The 16,998-nt window shown below is 40.3% G+C and overlaps 2 protein-coding genes and 1 pseudogene across 2 annotated transcripts; all 3 read left to right on the top strand.

The window, feature by feature from the left end:
* The first annotated feature begins 1,253 nt into the window (after positions 1 to 1,253).
* LOC117370856 (odorant receptor 131-2-like) lies at positions 1,254 to 2,044 on the top strand (annotated as a pseudogene).
* A 2,561-nt stretch (positions 2,045 to 4,605) lies between these two features.
* Positions 4,606 to 9,680, top strand: LOC117370858 (odorant receptor 131-2-like). The gene is made up of 2 exons (XM_033966400.1): positions 4,606 to 4,755; positions 8,904 to 9,680. Exons 1-2 carry the CDS (start codon positions 4,606 to 4,608, stop codon positions 9,678 to 9,680), a joined length of 927 nt encoding a protein of 308 aa, XP_033822291.1.
* Positions 9,681 to 10,951: 1,271 nt separating this feature from the next.
* Positions 10,952 to 14,411, top strand: LOC117370859 (odorant receptor 131-2-like). The gene is made up of 3 exons (XM_033966401.2): positions 10,952 to 10,983; positions 11,581 to 11,743; positions 13,644 to 14,411. Exons 1-3 carry the CDS (start codon positions 10,952 to 10,954, stop codon positions 14,409 to 14,411), a joined length of 963 nt encoding a protein of 320 aa, XP_033822292.2.
* Positions 14,412 to 16,998: the final 2,587 nt, after the last annotated feature.

Raw genomic sequence — 16,998 nt, forward strand, 5'->3', positions numbered from 1 at the left:
TCCGCCAGCGGATCCAACTCACCACCAGGTGGTGATCAGTTGACAGCTCAGCCCCTCTCTTCACCCGAGTGTCCAAGACACGCGGTCGGAGGTCAGATGACACGACAACAAAGTCGATCATCGACCTCCGACCTAGAGTGTCCTGGTGCCATGTGCACCGATGGACACCCTTGTGCTCGAACATGGTGTTTGTTATGGACAAGCTGTGACTAGCACAGAAGTCCAATAACAAAACACCGCTCGGGTTCAGATCGGGGAGGCCGTACCTCCCAATCACGCCCCTCCAAGTGTCACTGTCGTTACCCACATGGGCGTTGAAGTCCCCCAGGAGAACAACGGAGTCCCCGGTTGGTGCACTGTCTAGTACCCCTCCCAGGGACTCCAAGATGGCCGGGTACTCTGCACTGCTGTTTGGCCCGTAGGCCGACACAACAGTGAGAGACCTGTCCCCGACCCGAAGGCGCAGGGACGCGACCCTCTCGTTCACCGGAGTGAACCCCAACACGCAGCGGCTGAGCTGTGGGGCAATGAGCAAGCCCACACCAGCTCGCCGCCGCTCCCCGCGGGCAACGCCAGAGAAATGGAGAGTCCAACCCCTCTCAAGAAGTTGGGTTCCAGAGCCCAAGCTGTGCGTGGAGGTGAGGCCGACTATATCTAGCCGGTAACGCTCAACCTCCCGCACAAGCTCAGGCTCCTTCCCCCCCAGCGAGGTGACATTCCATGTCCCCAGAGCTAGTCTCCATGTCCGGAGATCCGGTCGTCGAGGTCCCCGCCTTCGACTGCTGCCCGAATCTCTCCGCACCCGCCCCTCATGGCTCCTCCCGCAGGTGGTGGGTCCACGGGAGGACGGCCCCACGTCGTTTCTTCGGGCTGGGCCCGACCGGGCCCCGTGGGGAAAGGCCCGGCCACCAGGCGCTCGCTGCCGAGCACCCACCCCAGGCCTGGCTCCAGGGTGGGGACCCGGTAACGCCAGTCCGGGCGACGTAACTGGCCTCGTTGTTACTCTATTCATGAAGGGCTTCTGAACCGCTCTTAGTCAGACCCGTCTCCGAGGACCTGTTTGCCATGGGTGACCCTACCAGGGGCATGAAGCCCCCGACAACATAGCTCCCAGGATCATTCGGGTGCTCAAACCCCTCCACCACGTTAAGGTGGCGGTTCGGGGAGGGGCAAATCATAAAATTTATATTCAACTCATGTTAAAAAGTACTTCCTACTTTATTGCTGTGTACATCAATATACAGTAACTTTTCTGTGTCCCGCAGATATTCAAAATGAATCCTCGCTACATCCTCTACATCCACTTGGTCATCAACGACATCATCCTGTTGACATTGCTGACCCTCATCCAAGTGTTGATCTACATTGTTTACACGCTCCATGTGTGGTTGTGCATTATTTTCCTTCTGTTTTCTTTACCTATTAATTTAAACAATCCTATGACTCTTGCCTTCATGGCCATTGAGTGCTATGTTGCTGTCTGCTTCCCTCTGCGACACTCATAGATCATTACAGTTAAGAAAACATACATTGCCATTGCCTTCATTTGGCTGATAAGTGTGCAGTCTGTTCTTCCAGATCTCTTTGTTGCTTTAGCTACAGAACGTCTTGACTTTTTTCAATCTCAAGTGTTTTGTCAAAGGCAAGATGTTTTTAGATTTCCTGGCACAGATAAGAAAGAAACTATCTTTAATGCTGTATTAATGGGCATTGTGTGGCTGACTCTTATCTACACATATTTCAAAATACTGTTCACAGCAAAATCGGCTTCAGCTGACGCCAAAAAGGCCAGAAACACAGTCCTGCTTCACAGCTTCCAGTTAATGCTCTCCATGCTCACATATTTGTATACTGCACTTACAATAGAACTTATTTATTTCCTCAGAGTGTGTCTGCTGTTCGTTTTGCTGTCGCCACAATAGTCAATGTGATGCCACGGCTAGTCAGTCCACTTGTTTATGGGATACGAGATAAAACTTTTAGGAAATATTTGAAGATTTATTTTTTTTGTGGGAAAAAAAGAAATGATATTCAATTTACTTGATGTAAATTACTGATTTCATTTGAGGTCATTGGCATGTTGGGTCTTGAGTATCTCGGTCATCATCTTACTTTTTCAAAACTCTGAGAGGCATTTCAGACAAATAGAAATACAGAAAAAAATACATTGGTGCCCCTTTTTCTCACAAATAATATATTTATTTAAGTAGAATTATACATAACATACGTTCTTTCCAGCCAGCCGGGGAAGTAGCTACACCGTTGTGTAATGGGGTACACACCTCAACCCGTCTTAGCAGCAGGTGGTCAGGGATTGTGGAAAACCATAGACTGTATGTATAAATGTACATAGCTAATCTGCTAGCTGCCACATTCCAAACAGGAACTGAGCATGGGCATGCTTTTGGCTCCGTCTGCAGCCATAATTGTTTCTGTCAGGCTCATTATTTTGGTCATAAAATGTTCATATTAACATGCTCTACATCTTCATGGCATTTTTATTTCGCTATTGTGTCCATAAATCAAGATATGCACATTAATAACAGACAAATCAGGCAACTTCTTTGCCTGAGGTCCCTCCTGCTAGCATTAGCAACAGATTGACTTTGGTGCTAAGTGCTCCCTGCTAAAACAGCGGTGTGGGCGGGAAGGGGTATTACCGTCCCACAGCCTCCCTCTTGATTGGTGCTTTGGTCGCTAATTCCACATACTCTGCTCCAGATAAATGCTCCCTATAACTGCTCGCTTTCATTTGATCAACTTTATTTGACTGGAGCCGAATGATGTGGGTGACATCATGCTCCCTTAGCCCAATTCTTTATCCAGTCTACAGTCTTTATACAGTCAGTGTTCATATTACTGAAAAACTCTCGTCCTTAAAGCCCTGCACAATAGGAATCCCTATTATATATATCAATGACTTACACGACTATACAGTCACATATTTTCACAGTATAGTAGAGAGCTGCTATAAGGCACTTTATACTGTATTTATTTCATTATTAACAGTGCTGTAACTGCTTGGATATGTACATCTGAATCTTTGTGAATATTAATATTATGATATTTGTGTGACCTTTTAATACTTGTACAGGAAGCATTCTAGAAATGTATTTTACATGCATAAAACAGAGATGGGAATAAATAATGATTACATCATCCCAGTCCTTTTTGAGTAAAAATACTTTAGTCTAAAGACATTTTATACATGTGATACATCCAAAGTGTATTGAAAAGAAAGAGAAAGATTCAACAGATATTATGGAATGGACAGGCCTAAAAGATGAACATGAACAATTATCTATGTCATCCAAGGCATGTGAATGACAATCTGGAGCAGTAGTGACCCATTTTCATATCACAGCTTTGGTTAGATTTGATAAGGTCAATTTAAGGGGAGCATTTTGGCTATTGAGCATATTAATTTTAAGAGCTTTTAACTAAGTTATAATTGGTTTCCCTTCTCATTTAGCCCCTTGAACTATTGGTAATTGATGCATGTTTGAGAAGTCTTTATTCTCTTGCATTCAAGATGCCAAATATAAACTAATGAACCATGGGTGTCAGCTGTATAGCAGACAAAAACATAAAATGTTTTCTTTAAGCCCCAGAATTTAGAAATGTAGTCATTGAAGTTTAGTTCAAATGTTTCCAGCAGTAGAGTCCAAACAAGTCTACCGCCCCCTTGTGTATAGAGGTACAAAGAGTGGATATTATATGGAAATAACTCCCCAGGCATCTGCATTAAACTCTATAAATGAAACTTCCATTGACGTGACTCTCCTACTGCCACTGCCACCATTTGGAGCTCTACAGGTGATTTTTTTTTCTCCTAATGGGTTGTTTTGCATTGGGGAAAATATTGTTGTACTTCAATTCCTGATTCCTTAATGCTGGCAGAGCTATCTTTATCCTGCAAATAAGTGTATTTTCCCAATAAAGTATATTGTGACAAAGCTAGACTGCTGTGCACTAAAGATTATAATGAGCTCCTTTTACATACTGGGATTATTGATGCCACAACTGTACTCAAGACCAAAAAAATCATTCACAGGATTAATCTGATATCTCAGCCTCAATATATGGAGTAAAAATGTGTGTCATTTAAATGAAATATATCCACAGGTTTTATGTTCTCAAATTACTCTTTTTTAGTTAGATTAAGGTTAAAATATTATTATTGTTATTTTTCTCCAACTACCTCTACCAAGAGTTTCTTTAATTTATTATATGTTAAATATCATTGGGAAATTTTGCACGGCAATTTTCTTGAAAGCTGTCAATAGAACTTAAAGCAAAATGTTTTAAAACCTTTTACTTATTTTATTCATAATTTTATAATATATTTGTGCTATAGACTAAAAATTTAATTCTGTCAACTTGATTTTGACTTTTTCTTTTTTTCAATTGACAGAATTGAATTTTTCTTTGCTGTGACACCTATGTGGATGGCTGGGGGATTACACAGATATAGTCAAACAAAAAGAATGACTCAGTATGTGATAATGAGGAGATAAATGTTGTAATTTGCTGTTGTGTGAAAAAAAAAATTAATAATTTACACGGTCGTTCTCTTTTTGTTGCCAGTGTAACTTCTCTTGATCCATGAACGTTCAAACCGGCAGCAGTAACTCGACTTCAGCTGTTGCCTTTGATGTGGCTGATGCGGTGCTGAAGAATGTGATTACTGTTGGCCTCTGTATCTCCATCATCTGTATCAACTCTGTCCTGGTGCACATCTTTGTCCAGCATGAGGTTACATTTTCAAATGTTTTCCCATGTACACACTGTCGTATGAACTGCATAGTTTGGTAGCCATCCATGTTAAGAAAGAACATTGTTATCCATTAAATCCATGTTTTGTGAGGCAGTGTGTTCAAACTATAGTCCACACTTGAAACACGTCCAGGAGTGTTCAATGGTGCTACATTACTACTACTACAACAAGAATCAAGTTTAAAATATTTTAGCAGATCCAGTTAAAATGACCAAATAAGAACATTTTTACTACCTAAATCATTTCAGCCAGTGAGGTTTAATAACTGTGTCATTTCAAATAACAATTTCTACTGGATTGTGGCTACATTCATTAATACTCAAATTGAAGACAAAACAATAATTTAAGCAGAACAAATTGCTTTTTGAAGAAACATTATAACTTCTACACTCCGTACTATTACTTAAAGGGATTTGAAATTTGATGCTTTGGACTTGGGACTTGGATTGTAGACCACTGACTAGGGACTCAACTTGGACTTGCCTATTTTTGACTTGGTAGCATGTCTGGGTGTGAATATTTGGGTCTTTTGCACCTTGTTATTAGATTTTATCACATATTCTTTAAAACTGTGTCTTATTGATGTTTGTCAGTCCACATTAAAGCTTCTGTACCTGATTCTGTACCTAGTTTGAACTTTAACCCCATCCACTAAGTTCTTTCTGCCACTATGATATTGCACCATGACAGAAAATCAGGTGTCTGGGAGAGTGTCAGGCAGTTGATTTCTCATAATTTGTAGCAATAATGTGTCTGATTAGATGAAAAAGTTGACCGTGTCAATAGCCTCTGCTTTAGTTATTGCCTGAGAAAATGCCTTTAGCATGTTTTTTATTTTACTTTTTAATTTTATTATATATATATATATATATATATATATATATATATATATATATATATATATATATATATATATATATATATATATATATATACACACACAATGCATCCTGTAAAAAATGTTTAACTGGAAGAGAATGAAATTATAATCACATACAGTGGGGCAAAAAAGTATTTAGACAGCCAACCAAAAAGATGAGAGGACTGTAATTTTCATCATAGGTACACTTCAACTATGAGAGAAAAAAATGAGAAAGAAAAATCCAGAAAATCACATCGTCTGATTTCAAAAGAATTTATTTGCAAATTATGGTGGAAAATAAGTATTTGATAAATTACAAAAGTTCATCTCAATACTTTGTTATACACTCATCTGAAGGATTATTAGGAACACCATACTAATATGGTGTTTGACCCCCTTTCGCCTTCAGAACTGCCTTAATTCTGCGTGGCATTGATTCAAGGTGCTGATTAATTCTTTAGAAATGTTGGCCCATATTGATAGGAGCATCTTGCAGTTGATGGAGATTTGTGGGATGCACATCCAGGGCACGAAGCTCCCATTCCACCACATCCTAAAGATGCTCTATCGGGTTGAGATCTGGTGACTGTGGGGGTCATTGTAGTACAGTGAACTCATTGTCATGTTCAAGAAACCAATTTGAAATGATTGGAGCTTTATGACATGGTGCATTATCCTGCTGGAAGTAGCCATCAGAGGATGGTCATGAAAGGATGGACATGGTCAGAAACAATGTTCAGGTAGCCCGTGGCATTTAAATGATGCCCAATTGGTACTAAGGGACCTAAAGTGTGCCAAGAAAACATCCCCCACACCATTACACCACCACCACCAGCCTGCACAGTGGTAACAAGGCATGATGGATCCATGTTCTCATTCTGTTTACGCCAAATTCTGACTCTACCATTTGAATGTCTCAACAGAAATCGAGACTCATCAGACCAGGCAACATTTTTCCAGTCTTCAACTGTCCAATTTTGGTGAGCTCATGCAAATTGTAGCCTCTTTTTCCTATTTGTAGTGGAGATGAGTGGTACCCGGTTGGGTCTTCTGCTGTTGTAGCCCAATTCGCCTCAAGGTTGTGCGTGTTGTGGCTTCACAAATGCTTTGCTGCATTCTTTGGTTGTAAGGAGTGGTTATTTCAGTCAATCTTGCTCTTCTATCAGCTTGAATCACTTGGCCCATTCTCATCAACAAGGCATTTTTGCCCACAGGACTGCCGCATACTGGATGTTTTTCCCTTTTCACACCATTCTTTGTAAACCCTAGAAATGGTTGTGCGTGAAAATCCCAGTAACTGAGCAGATTGTGAAATACTCAGACCGGCCCGTCTGGCACCAACAACCATGCCACGCTCAAAATTGCTTAAATCACTTTTCTTTCCCATTCTTCTGACATTCAGTTTGGAGTTCAGGAGTTTGTCTTGACCAGGACCACACCCCTAAATGCATTGAAGCAACTGCCATGTGACTGGTTGATTAGATAATTGCATTAAGGAGAAATTGAACAGGTGTTCCTAATAATCCTTTAGGTGAGTGTATATCCTTTACTGGCAATGATAGAGGTCAATCATTTTCTGTAAGTCTCCACAAGGTTTTACCACACTGTTGCTGGTAGTTTGGCCCATTCCTCCGTGCAGCTCTCCTTTAGAGCAGTGATGTTTTAGGGCTGTCGCTGGGCAACACAGACTTTCAACTCCTTCCAAAGATTTTTTTATGGGGTTGAGATCTGGACTCCGGCTAGGCCACTCCAATACCTTGAAATGCTTGTTACAAAGCCACTCCTTTTGTTGCCTGGGTGTGTTTGGGATCATTGTCATGCTGAAAGACCCAGCCACATTTCATCTTCAATGCCCTTGCTGATGGAAGCAGGTTTTCACTCAGAATGTCATGAAAGATGGCCCCATTCATTCTTTCCTTTACATGGATCAGTTGTCCTAGTCCCTTTGCAGAAAAATAGCCCCAAAGCATGATGTTTCCACCCCTATGCTTCACAATAGGTATGGTGTTCTTTGGATCCAACTCAGCATTCTTTCTCCTCCAAACATGACAAGTTGAGTTTTTACCAAAATGTTCTATTTTGGTTTCATCTGACCATATGACATTCTCCCAATCCTGTTCTGGATCATCCAATTGTTCTCTAGCAAACTGACGGGCCTGGATATGTACTGGCTTAAGCAGGGGAAATGTCGGGCACTGCAGTATTTGAGTCCCTGGCGGTGTAGTGTGTTACTGATGGTAGCCTTTATTACATTGTTCCCAGTTCTCTGCAGGTCATTCACTAGGTCCCCCCGTATGGTTCTGGGATTTTTGCTCACCATTCTTATTAGTTTGACACCATGGGGTGAGATCTTTGGGGCGACAGTGGCTCAGTGGTTAGAGTGTTGGTCCCCCAACCCGAAGGCCGGAGGATCGAGTCCAGCTCAGACCAAGTTCTGTTGTTGTGTCCTTAGGCAAGACACTTCACCCACATTGCCTAGTATGAAAGTGGTGTGTGCGCGAATGATAGGTGGTGGTTGGAGGGGCCGAAGGCACAGATTGGCAGCCTCGCTTGTGACAGTCTGCCCCAGGGCAGCTGGGGCTACAATAGTAACTTACCATTACCAAGTGTGGAAATGAATGAAAAATGACTATAGTGTAGTGCTTTGGAAGCTTTGAAGTGCTTTTTGAAAAAGCGCATTACAAGTGTAAGCCATTATTATCTTGTGTGGAGCCCCACATCGAGGGAGATTATCAGTGGTCTTGTATGTCCTCCATTTTCTAATATTTTCTCCCACAGTTGATTTCTTTACACCAAGCTGCTTACCTATTGCAGATTCAGTCTTCCCAGCCTGGTGCAGGTCTACAGTTTTGTTTCTGGTGTCTGGTGTCCTCTTTGGTCTTGACCATAGTGGAGTTTTTGAATCTGACTGAGCAATGCTGTCAATAAAACCTGTTGCTAACACTAGTGGGAGTGACCTCGGGGAAAGAAGGCACCTTATTTGTCTGTTATTAATGTTAATATCTTGATTTACTGAAACCATAGCAAAATAAAAATATCATGTAGAGTGGATCATGTAGAGTGGGTTAATTTGAACATTTTAAGACCAAACTCACATGGCTAATTGCTGCAGTTACAGAGAGAGGGGTGACAGTTTTTCAATGTAAAGTGAATTGGAGCCAGAGTCAGTGTAGCCATAAGCACTCCTATGAGCACATATTCAGCACTTTTTCATATCTTCAGTACTTTTTCATGAGTATTCTTTTCATGTTTTTTCATTTTCAGACCTTTTCTTTGAACCCTCGCTACATTCTCTACATCCACCTGGTTATCAACGACATCATCGTTTTGACCATGCTGACCCTCCTGTACATGCTGAGCTACACCATCTTCACTTTAAACGTGTCTTTGTGCATGGTGCTGATCATCTTAGCCATTTGCACCAACATAAATAATCCTATGACTCTCGCTATTATGGCCATTGAATGTTATGTGGCTGTTTGCTTCCCACTACACCACTCCCGGGTGTGTACAGTGAAGAAAACATACATCATCATTGCATTTATATGGTTGTCAAGTCTCCTAACCAACCTACCAGATGTCTTTGTGAGCTTAGCCGTTGAATCCTCAGAGTTTTTCCATTTGCGAGTGTTCTGTCTACGAAATACAGTTTTCAGACACCCCGCTCTTCCACAAAAGAGAGATATTTCCTATGCCGTGTTGTTAGTGATTGTCTGCCTGACCCTTTTGTACATATATTGTAAAATACTCCTTGCAGCGCAATCAGCAAGCACGGATGTGAAGAAGGCCCGAAAAACAATCCTCCTGCATAGCTTTCAACTAATGCTTTCCCTCCTCACTTATCTCAATAATGTTGTAGAGGCTGGCCTAAAACACTTGTTTCCTAATAGTATTGTGATTATTAGATTCTTCATAACCATCTTAATCACCATCATACCTCGTCTGGTCAGCCCACTGGTCTATGGTCTCAGAGATAAAATGTTCAGGAAATACCTAAAGTACTATTTTTTGTGTATGAAAAACAATCAAATAGATATTTGAACTATTGGGTTCTAATAGCAAATGTTGAAACCTTCAATTATTAATATTTTTTGGGACTGTGAACAAATAAAAACTTAAGGGGCTCAAACGAGTTGGCGTCATTTGAACTTAATCTGCCATGTGGAAATAAAGGCTTTTAAATCATTTTAATTTTTGAGTGCCTCAGTTTTTTCTACTTTTTCAACTGTAAAAGGCAAGTAAAACTGATGTCTAGACAAGACCATTTTCATTGTTTCTGTAATAAGAAATTAGACAGATTTGTTTTAATTCATACCTTTACTTTAGGTAAAATCAAAAGGATGCAGTTCAATTTTAATTGATGTAATCTAGTAATGCATCATATTCTAAGCATTTCTCACTTGAGAAGTGAAAACGCTAGTTTCCAGTGAGTATTAAAGAAGAACTAAGTACCATTTTTACCTCACTGAACATCTTTGTAAGTCCCTGTGATGGTGAAATATTACTTTTCAGGGTGTTTTAAACATCCATCATCTCCACCTGCAGTCTCTACCTCAAGTGGAATAGTTCATGTGTCTCGGGGTCTTGTTCACGAGTGAGGGACGGATGGAGTGTGAGATTGCCAGACGGATCGTTGCAGTGTCCGTAGTGATACAGTCGCTGTATCGGACTGTCGTGGTAAAGACACCTGGCTCTTTCAAGTTGAGAGAAGCCAGGTGAGGTGGCCCATTCATCTGGTCTGGATGCCCCCTGGTCCGGGCAAGTCTGGGAGTCCCTGCTTCGACTGCTGCCCCCGCGTCCCGGTTCCGGATAAGCAGAAAAAAATGGATGGATATTATTAATTCATTAGTTATGATAAAAGGCAAAGTTAAATCTGTCAACTGGGCAAAAACTTGTAAGAGTAAAGACGTTTCACTGCTCATCCAAGCTGCTTCTTCAGTTCTGGTCAATTGTAGGTGGAAACTGTCTTATATCTATCTGAAGGGAGGCGCTAACTACACTGAAACTGTAAATTGCTATTGTTTACAGTTTCTGCATGTATATTTATTTTTGTATATATATTTTGCTAAGAATGTTACGAGAATTTTCAAGAGATGTCTTCGACATGTGATACAAATTAGCAGTTGTTGTTGAACCATACCAAATTAGGACAGAGGTTTTTCATGCTCTATGCAAGATTTCAGACCTTTCTGAATTTGAAAAGAATGTAGAAGGGGCTTGCAGGTCAGGCAATGGACCCCCTAATAACAAACCTCCACCCTCCATCCAAAAATTAAAAAAAGGTTGCACCCTGCCAATTATTTGGTGCTAAAATGGCGCCACAGGACATCTTGACCCCCTGCTGGTCAGTGCGTGTTTGATTTGAATGTAGTATTAGCATTCTTTGGATACAAGATTTGATAGTCATCAAAGAAGCCCCACAATATGATCGCCATTTTATCACTATCCATTAACTTAATAAACTTAATCCAACAATGTGCCCTGATGTTGTGTTTCTACCAAATGAGAGGCAAATCATAATGATTCATGAATGAGGCCCAAAGTGCTTTACATCATGGGATGAGTCACTAATTCAAACACACAGTTTTAGAAAACGTGTTAATTTTGAGTAAATAGAAAAAATTTTTTAAATCTTAAATAACTCCTCTTCTGTCTTAACATGCTTCTGTTTCAGTGAAAATTCTAAGCACGTGATGATAATCCCAAGACATCATTAAATCCTATAAATAATCTATCATGAGACATCTGTATCACAGCATCTTCCAGTGTCAAAGGAGGAACCAGATGAGGAGATCTTCTAATCTACTGTGATGTGCATGAAAGGTATTGTTTGATTATTTACTACTAAATCTCTTGATCTGGTGCATATTCCCAATATGAACATGAATGAATGAATGCAATTTCTATGTAAATTTCCATTGTAAATTGTTTTTGTTTCAAGGATATTTCCAATGAATTTCTCCAGTTCTGGCTCTAATTCGACTCCCGTGGTGGTAAGGGACGATCTGAAGACTGCAATTGTGAAAAATGTCATCACTGTGATTCTCTGTCTCTCCATCAACTACATTAATGCAACTCTGGTTTATATTTTTATGAAGCATGAGGTTAGTTAAGTAGTATAAAAATTAACAGTGGTCCTTTAATACAAGGGGATGTCACAATATTAAATGCTATTGTTAATGGTGTAGATAAGGAAATGGCAATATTCATCTTTTTGAAGTTTTCTAAAGTCACAATAATAATTTAGAATGATTGACTAAAATGTCTTGACACAATGACTTTCCAGTGATACCTCAATGGTCTCATTATTTCCTATTTCAGTGTACTTACTCAAGCAACCCATAGACGAGACTGTTGTCGTTGGCTGTCCAATTTTTTCTTTTCTTTTAATGCAACACCATTTACAATCAGGTCCATGTGTGGTTTGATGGTCTTCCCTTTTCTTTCTGTGCCCATGTGAGGCTTCTAACCCTGTTTGTTACTATTTCTGGAGTTTGATGGGGTTGAGATGTGACTGTTCTACCGACACTTTTGTTACTGATTGGGGGAACGGTGTACAACACTGTAGAGCTGTGTTTGGAATGTGTCGTGCCATTTTATATTAAACTCTAAACTCTCAGTATTGACATATCGGTGCCATCCAGAGATTCCTCAATTTGCTTTGTTAACATCTAAAGCTCTGAACCATACAATAAAACTGTCTCTACTGAAAGAAATTGCTGCGCGTGTTGTGTTGTCTGCAAAGTTAGACAATGTCCAAGCTGTGGCATAGAGTTCCAGTTCAACTTTCAGTTATTCATAGGCTTTTTTTTGCAGAGTGTAGTGCAATGCCATAATAATAGGCAAGTTTATTTGTATAGGACAATTTGTAGACAAAATTCAATTCAAAGTGCTTTACAGAATAAGAAAGACATTAAAATCACACAAATCAAAACAAGAATAATCACAAATAATCATCATAAAATTAACATTAAAACAGAAGAGTGCAGATTAAAACCCTTTCAGTCAACTGTTTTGAGCCTGGATTTCTCATACACAATGGTATTGGCCTCTACTGTCAGAGTAGAGGCCTGTCTCACATCTTCAGGAAGATTGTTCCAGGTTTTAGCTGCAAAAAAAAAACAAAAACAAAAAATAACTGAAACGCTGATTCTCTATGTTTAGTCCTAACTCTGGACACCAGCAGGAGACCGGTCCTTGACGTTCTCACAGTGTGAGATGGTTCAAATAGCACTAACATGTGGGAGATGTACTTTGGTGCTAGGCCAGGGGAGACTTGTTCACAAGCAGAGCTACTTTAAAGTCTATTCTCTGAGCCACAGGGGGCCAGTGCAGAGACCTGAGCACAGGACTTATGTGCTCGTATTTCCTGATTCTAGTCAGGACCCGAGCAGCAGTGTTCTGGATGTACTGCAGCTGTCTTAATGCCCGTTTGGAGAGGCCAGTGAGCAGCCATTACAGTAGTCTACCAAATGCATGGATAAGCCTCTCCAAGTCTGGCTTTGACAGTATACCTTTGATTTTTGCAATGTTTTTTAGGTGGTAAAAAGCTGCAGATGTTATTGATTTGATGTGGCTGTTGAAGTTAAATGCAATAATAGTATTATAGTAATAGTATTGCATTGAAGTACAAACTCGTCAGTGCACCCACCATACTCTTGTTTTGTTTAGTTTTTTTAATACACTCAAATGTTGTTGTTTTTTCGAGAATGTTTGGAGTCATGTCATACATTTCACGTATAAGCAATCTTTTCTCTCTATGTTTACTGTGAGATGCTTTTTGGAAGTTGGTAATATTTCTCTCTTGAAATAAGACAACTATTTGTGCCATATATATATATATATATATATATATATATATATATATATATATATATATATATATATATATCTTGATAATGAAACTAAATAAATCATATATTTTAAATTCAACTCATGTTAAAAAGTACTTCTTACTTTATTGCTGTGTGCATCAATATACAGTAACTTTTCTGTGTCCTGCAGATATTCAAAATGAATCCTCGCTACATCCTCTACATCCACCTGGTCATCAACGACATCATCCTGATGACACTGCTGACCCTCATCCAAGTGTTGCTCTACATTGTTTACACGTTCCATGTGTGGTTGTGCATTCTTTTTCATCTGTTTTCTGTACCTATTAATTTAAACAACCCTATGACTCTTGCCTTCATGGCCATTGAGTGCTATGTTGCTGTCTGCTTCCCTCTGCGACACTCAAAGATCATTACAGTTAAGAAAACATACATTGCCATCGCCTTCATTTGGCTGATAAGTGCACAGTCTGTTCTTCCAGATCTCTTTGTTGCTTTAGCCACAGAACGTCTTGACTATTTTCAGTTTCAAGTGTTCTGTCAAAGGAAATATATTTTCCGAAATCCTGTCATAGAGAAGAAAGAAACTATCTTTAATGCTGTATTAATGGCCATTGTGTGGCTGACTCTTATCTACACATATTTCAAAATACTGTTCACAGCAAAATCAGCTTCAGCTGATGCCAAAAAGGCCAGAAACACAGTCCTGCTTCACAGCTTCCAGTTAATGCTCTCCATGCTCACATATTTGTATACTGCACTTATAACAGGATTGATATTTTTATTCCCTCAGAGTGCGTCTAATGTTCGCTTTGTTGTAACCATTATAGCCAATGTGATGCCACGGCTAGTCAGTCCACTTGTTTATGGGATACGAGATAAAACCTTTAGGAAATATTTGAAGATTTATTTTTTTTTGTGGGAAAAAAGTAAATGACATTCATTTTACTTGATGCAAATTACTGATTTTATTTGAGGTCATTGGCATGTTGGGCTGAGCAGTACAGTATTGCCCTTGAGTATCTTGGTCATCATCTTACTTTATCAAAACTCTGAGAGGCATTTCACACAAATAAAAATATTTGAAAAAAAATACACCGGTGCCCTTTTTTCCTCACAATCATTATATATATAAGTTCTTTCCAGCCGGCCAGGGAAACAGTTATAAGCACATTTGTGTAATGGGGTACACACCCCAATCTGATTCTCTGCAGTAGGTGGTCAGGGATCATGCCAAACCATAGACTGTATGTATAAATGTACCTAACCTGCTAGCTGCCATGTTCCAAATCGGAACTACATTCTGCATGCTTTTGGCTTCATCTGCAGCCATAAATGCTGCTGTCAGGCTTAATAGTGTTAAACTGAATCTGGGGCAAATCGATAACACACAAAATAACACACAATGGAACTGGCATGCACAGCTGCTTGTAGTATTAATGGTTGTAGTAGTGTTCTCCCCAGTGCTCATCATGCAGCTTAATTTACAAGGACGAGTGGCTGCAGCAGTATTCTTGGACCTTGAAAAAGCATTTGATACTGTGTTGTTGACAAAGCTTTCAACATTTAATCTGGCTGTAAATTTATTAAAATGGATGTAATCATATCTTTCAGATAGATCACAGAGTGTTTATATTAATGACAAACCTTTTGCAATGGGAATCCCCAGGGCTCTATCTTGGGACCACTGGGTTTTTTTTTTATATCTATCAGTGATTTATGGCTGCTTTGTAGAATCCCATAAAGCGGCTGCTTTATAGAATTCTAAACAATGCTGCTTCCCTTCCTGAATGAGGCTTCTTTCAGCTAAGATCAGAGCAGATGACTAGAACATCTCGCTCATCTGTAAATTCTGATCTAACTATTCCCTTAAAACGCACTGTGATGGGATTATTGGCTTTCTCATACACAGCAGCAAAAAACTGGAACACACTTCCAGCTGACCTTAAAACTTATACTAACTACCACACTTTTTCTCATGGGCTAAAACAATGACTTCTGAGCAGGCAGGTGTGTCAACATTAGGCTTCTTTTAAAGTTTAAACATTCTGACTGATTGTGCTGTAGATAATTATGCAGATGTAGATGTATTGTGTTTTTGAAAATTGACGATAGCGATGAATTTAAAACGCTGTGTTTATGGGAATTAGTCTTTAATACATTTTGACTTAGATTAATTGGATAGTGGTTATTTTAAGGAGACATAGCTACTGATGCAATCTTGTTATGTTGTTAAGTAAATCGGCTCTTGAATGTCTTCTGCCCAAGGACTGCAGATGGAAAGTCTTTTCACGTTGTTTTCTGTGCACCATTCTTGTTTTAAATAAATAAATAAAATGAATGGACTTTAATTCCAACACTTTGTTTTGTAGTAGTTGCTGTAATTTTAGATATTTTATCTGAATTCAAGAACTTCGGTAAATGGTTAGAAGTAGCAAGAGTATAAAAACAGTATTTAAAAAAAAATCTACATTACTCTGAGAAACATGGGCATGTATTTGAAAAAGGGGAAGTAATATGACATCACCAGTCTCAAGACACCCTATAAATGAATGGTCTCTTGCTGCACCCACCTCACCCTGCGTTTGCATATATCAGGCACCAACACACCAGGTGTGTTCAATATGTACTTTTAAAAATGTATTTGTATATTTTCTCTAATCATGTATTCTATTCTGTATTTTCTTTTCCTTTTAAGACATTTTTGTTTTGTTATCCATGAATATTTCTAGTACTGTGATGCGTGATGATCTGAAGACTGCCATACTGAAGAATGTCATCACTGTGACTCTGTTTGTCTGCATCAACTACATTAATGCTACTCTGGTGTACACCTTTGTGAGACATGAGGTTGGAAACTCACATTTAACAGTTCAAAAATGTTTATAGGGCCCACATTACACAGTTTTCTGATCTATGTTATAATGTTGTTTCCATCCATCCATCCATTTTCTTCCGCTTATCCGGGGCCGGGTCGCGGGGGCAGCAGTCTAAGCAGGGACTCCCAGACTTCCCTCACCCCGGACACGTCCTCCAGCTCCTCCGGTGGGACCCCAAGGCGTTCCCAGGCCAGCCGAGAGACATAGTCCCTCCAGTGTGTCCTGGGTCTTCCCCGGGGCCTCCTCCCGGTGGGACGTGCCCAGAACACCTCCCTAGGGAGGCGTCCAGGAGGCATCCTGAGCAGATGCCCGAGCCACCTCAGCTGGTTCCTCTCAACGTGTAGGAGCAGCAGCTCTACTCCGAGCTCCTCCCGTGTGACCGAGCTCCTCACCCTATCCCTAAGGGTGCGCCTGGCCACTCTGCGGAGGAAGCCCATTTCAGCCGCTTGTATCCGCGATCTTGTCCTTTCGGTCATTACCCAAAGCTCATGACCATAGGTGAGGGTAGGAACGTAGATTGACCGGTAAATCGAGAGCTTCGCCTTCCGGCTCAACTCCTTCTTTACCACAACGGACCGATACAGCGACCGCATCACTGCAGACGCTGCACCAATCCGCCTGTCAATCTCCCGCTCCATCCTTCCC

This window comes from Periophthalmus magnuspinnatus, chromosome 5 (assembly GCF_009829125.3).
Source record: "Periophthalmus magnuspinnatus isolate fPerMag1 chromosome 5, fPerMag1.2.pri, whole genome shotgun sequence".
NCBI classification, from domain to species: domain Eukaryota; kingdom Metazoa; phylum Chordata; class Actinopteri; order Gobiiformes; family Gobiidae; genus Periophthalmus; species Periophthalmus magnuspinnatus.

Bases quoted from the DNA above. Each gene is read 5' to 3' on its own strand.
- LOC117370859 (XM_033966401.2), top strand. From the start codon at position 10,952: ATGGCGCCACAGGACATCTTGACCCCCTGCTG. The intron at 10,984-11,580 runs GTCAGTGCGTGT...TTTTGTTTCAAG, and splicing joins GACATCTTGACCCCCTGCTG to GATATTTCCAATGAATTTCT. The intron at 11,744-13,643 runs GTTAGTTAAGTA...TGTGTCCTGCAG, and splicing joins ATATTTTTATGAAGCATGAG to ATATTCAAAATGAATCCTCG.
- LOC117370858 (XM_033966400.1), top strand. From the start codon at position 4,606: ATGAACGTTCAAACCGGCAGCAGTAACTCGACTTCAGCTGTTGCCTTT. The intron at 4,756-8,903 runs GTTACATTTTCA...TTTCATTTTCAG, and splicing joins ACATCTTTGTCCAGCATGAG to ACCTTTTCTTTGAACCCTCG.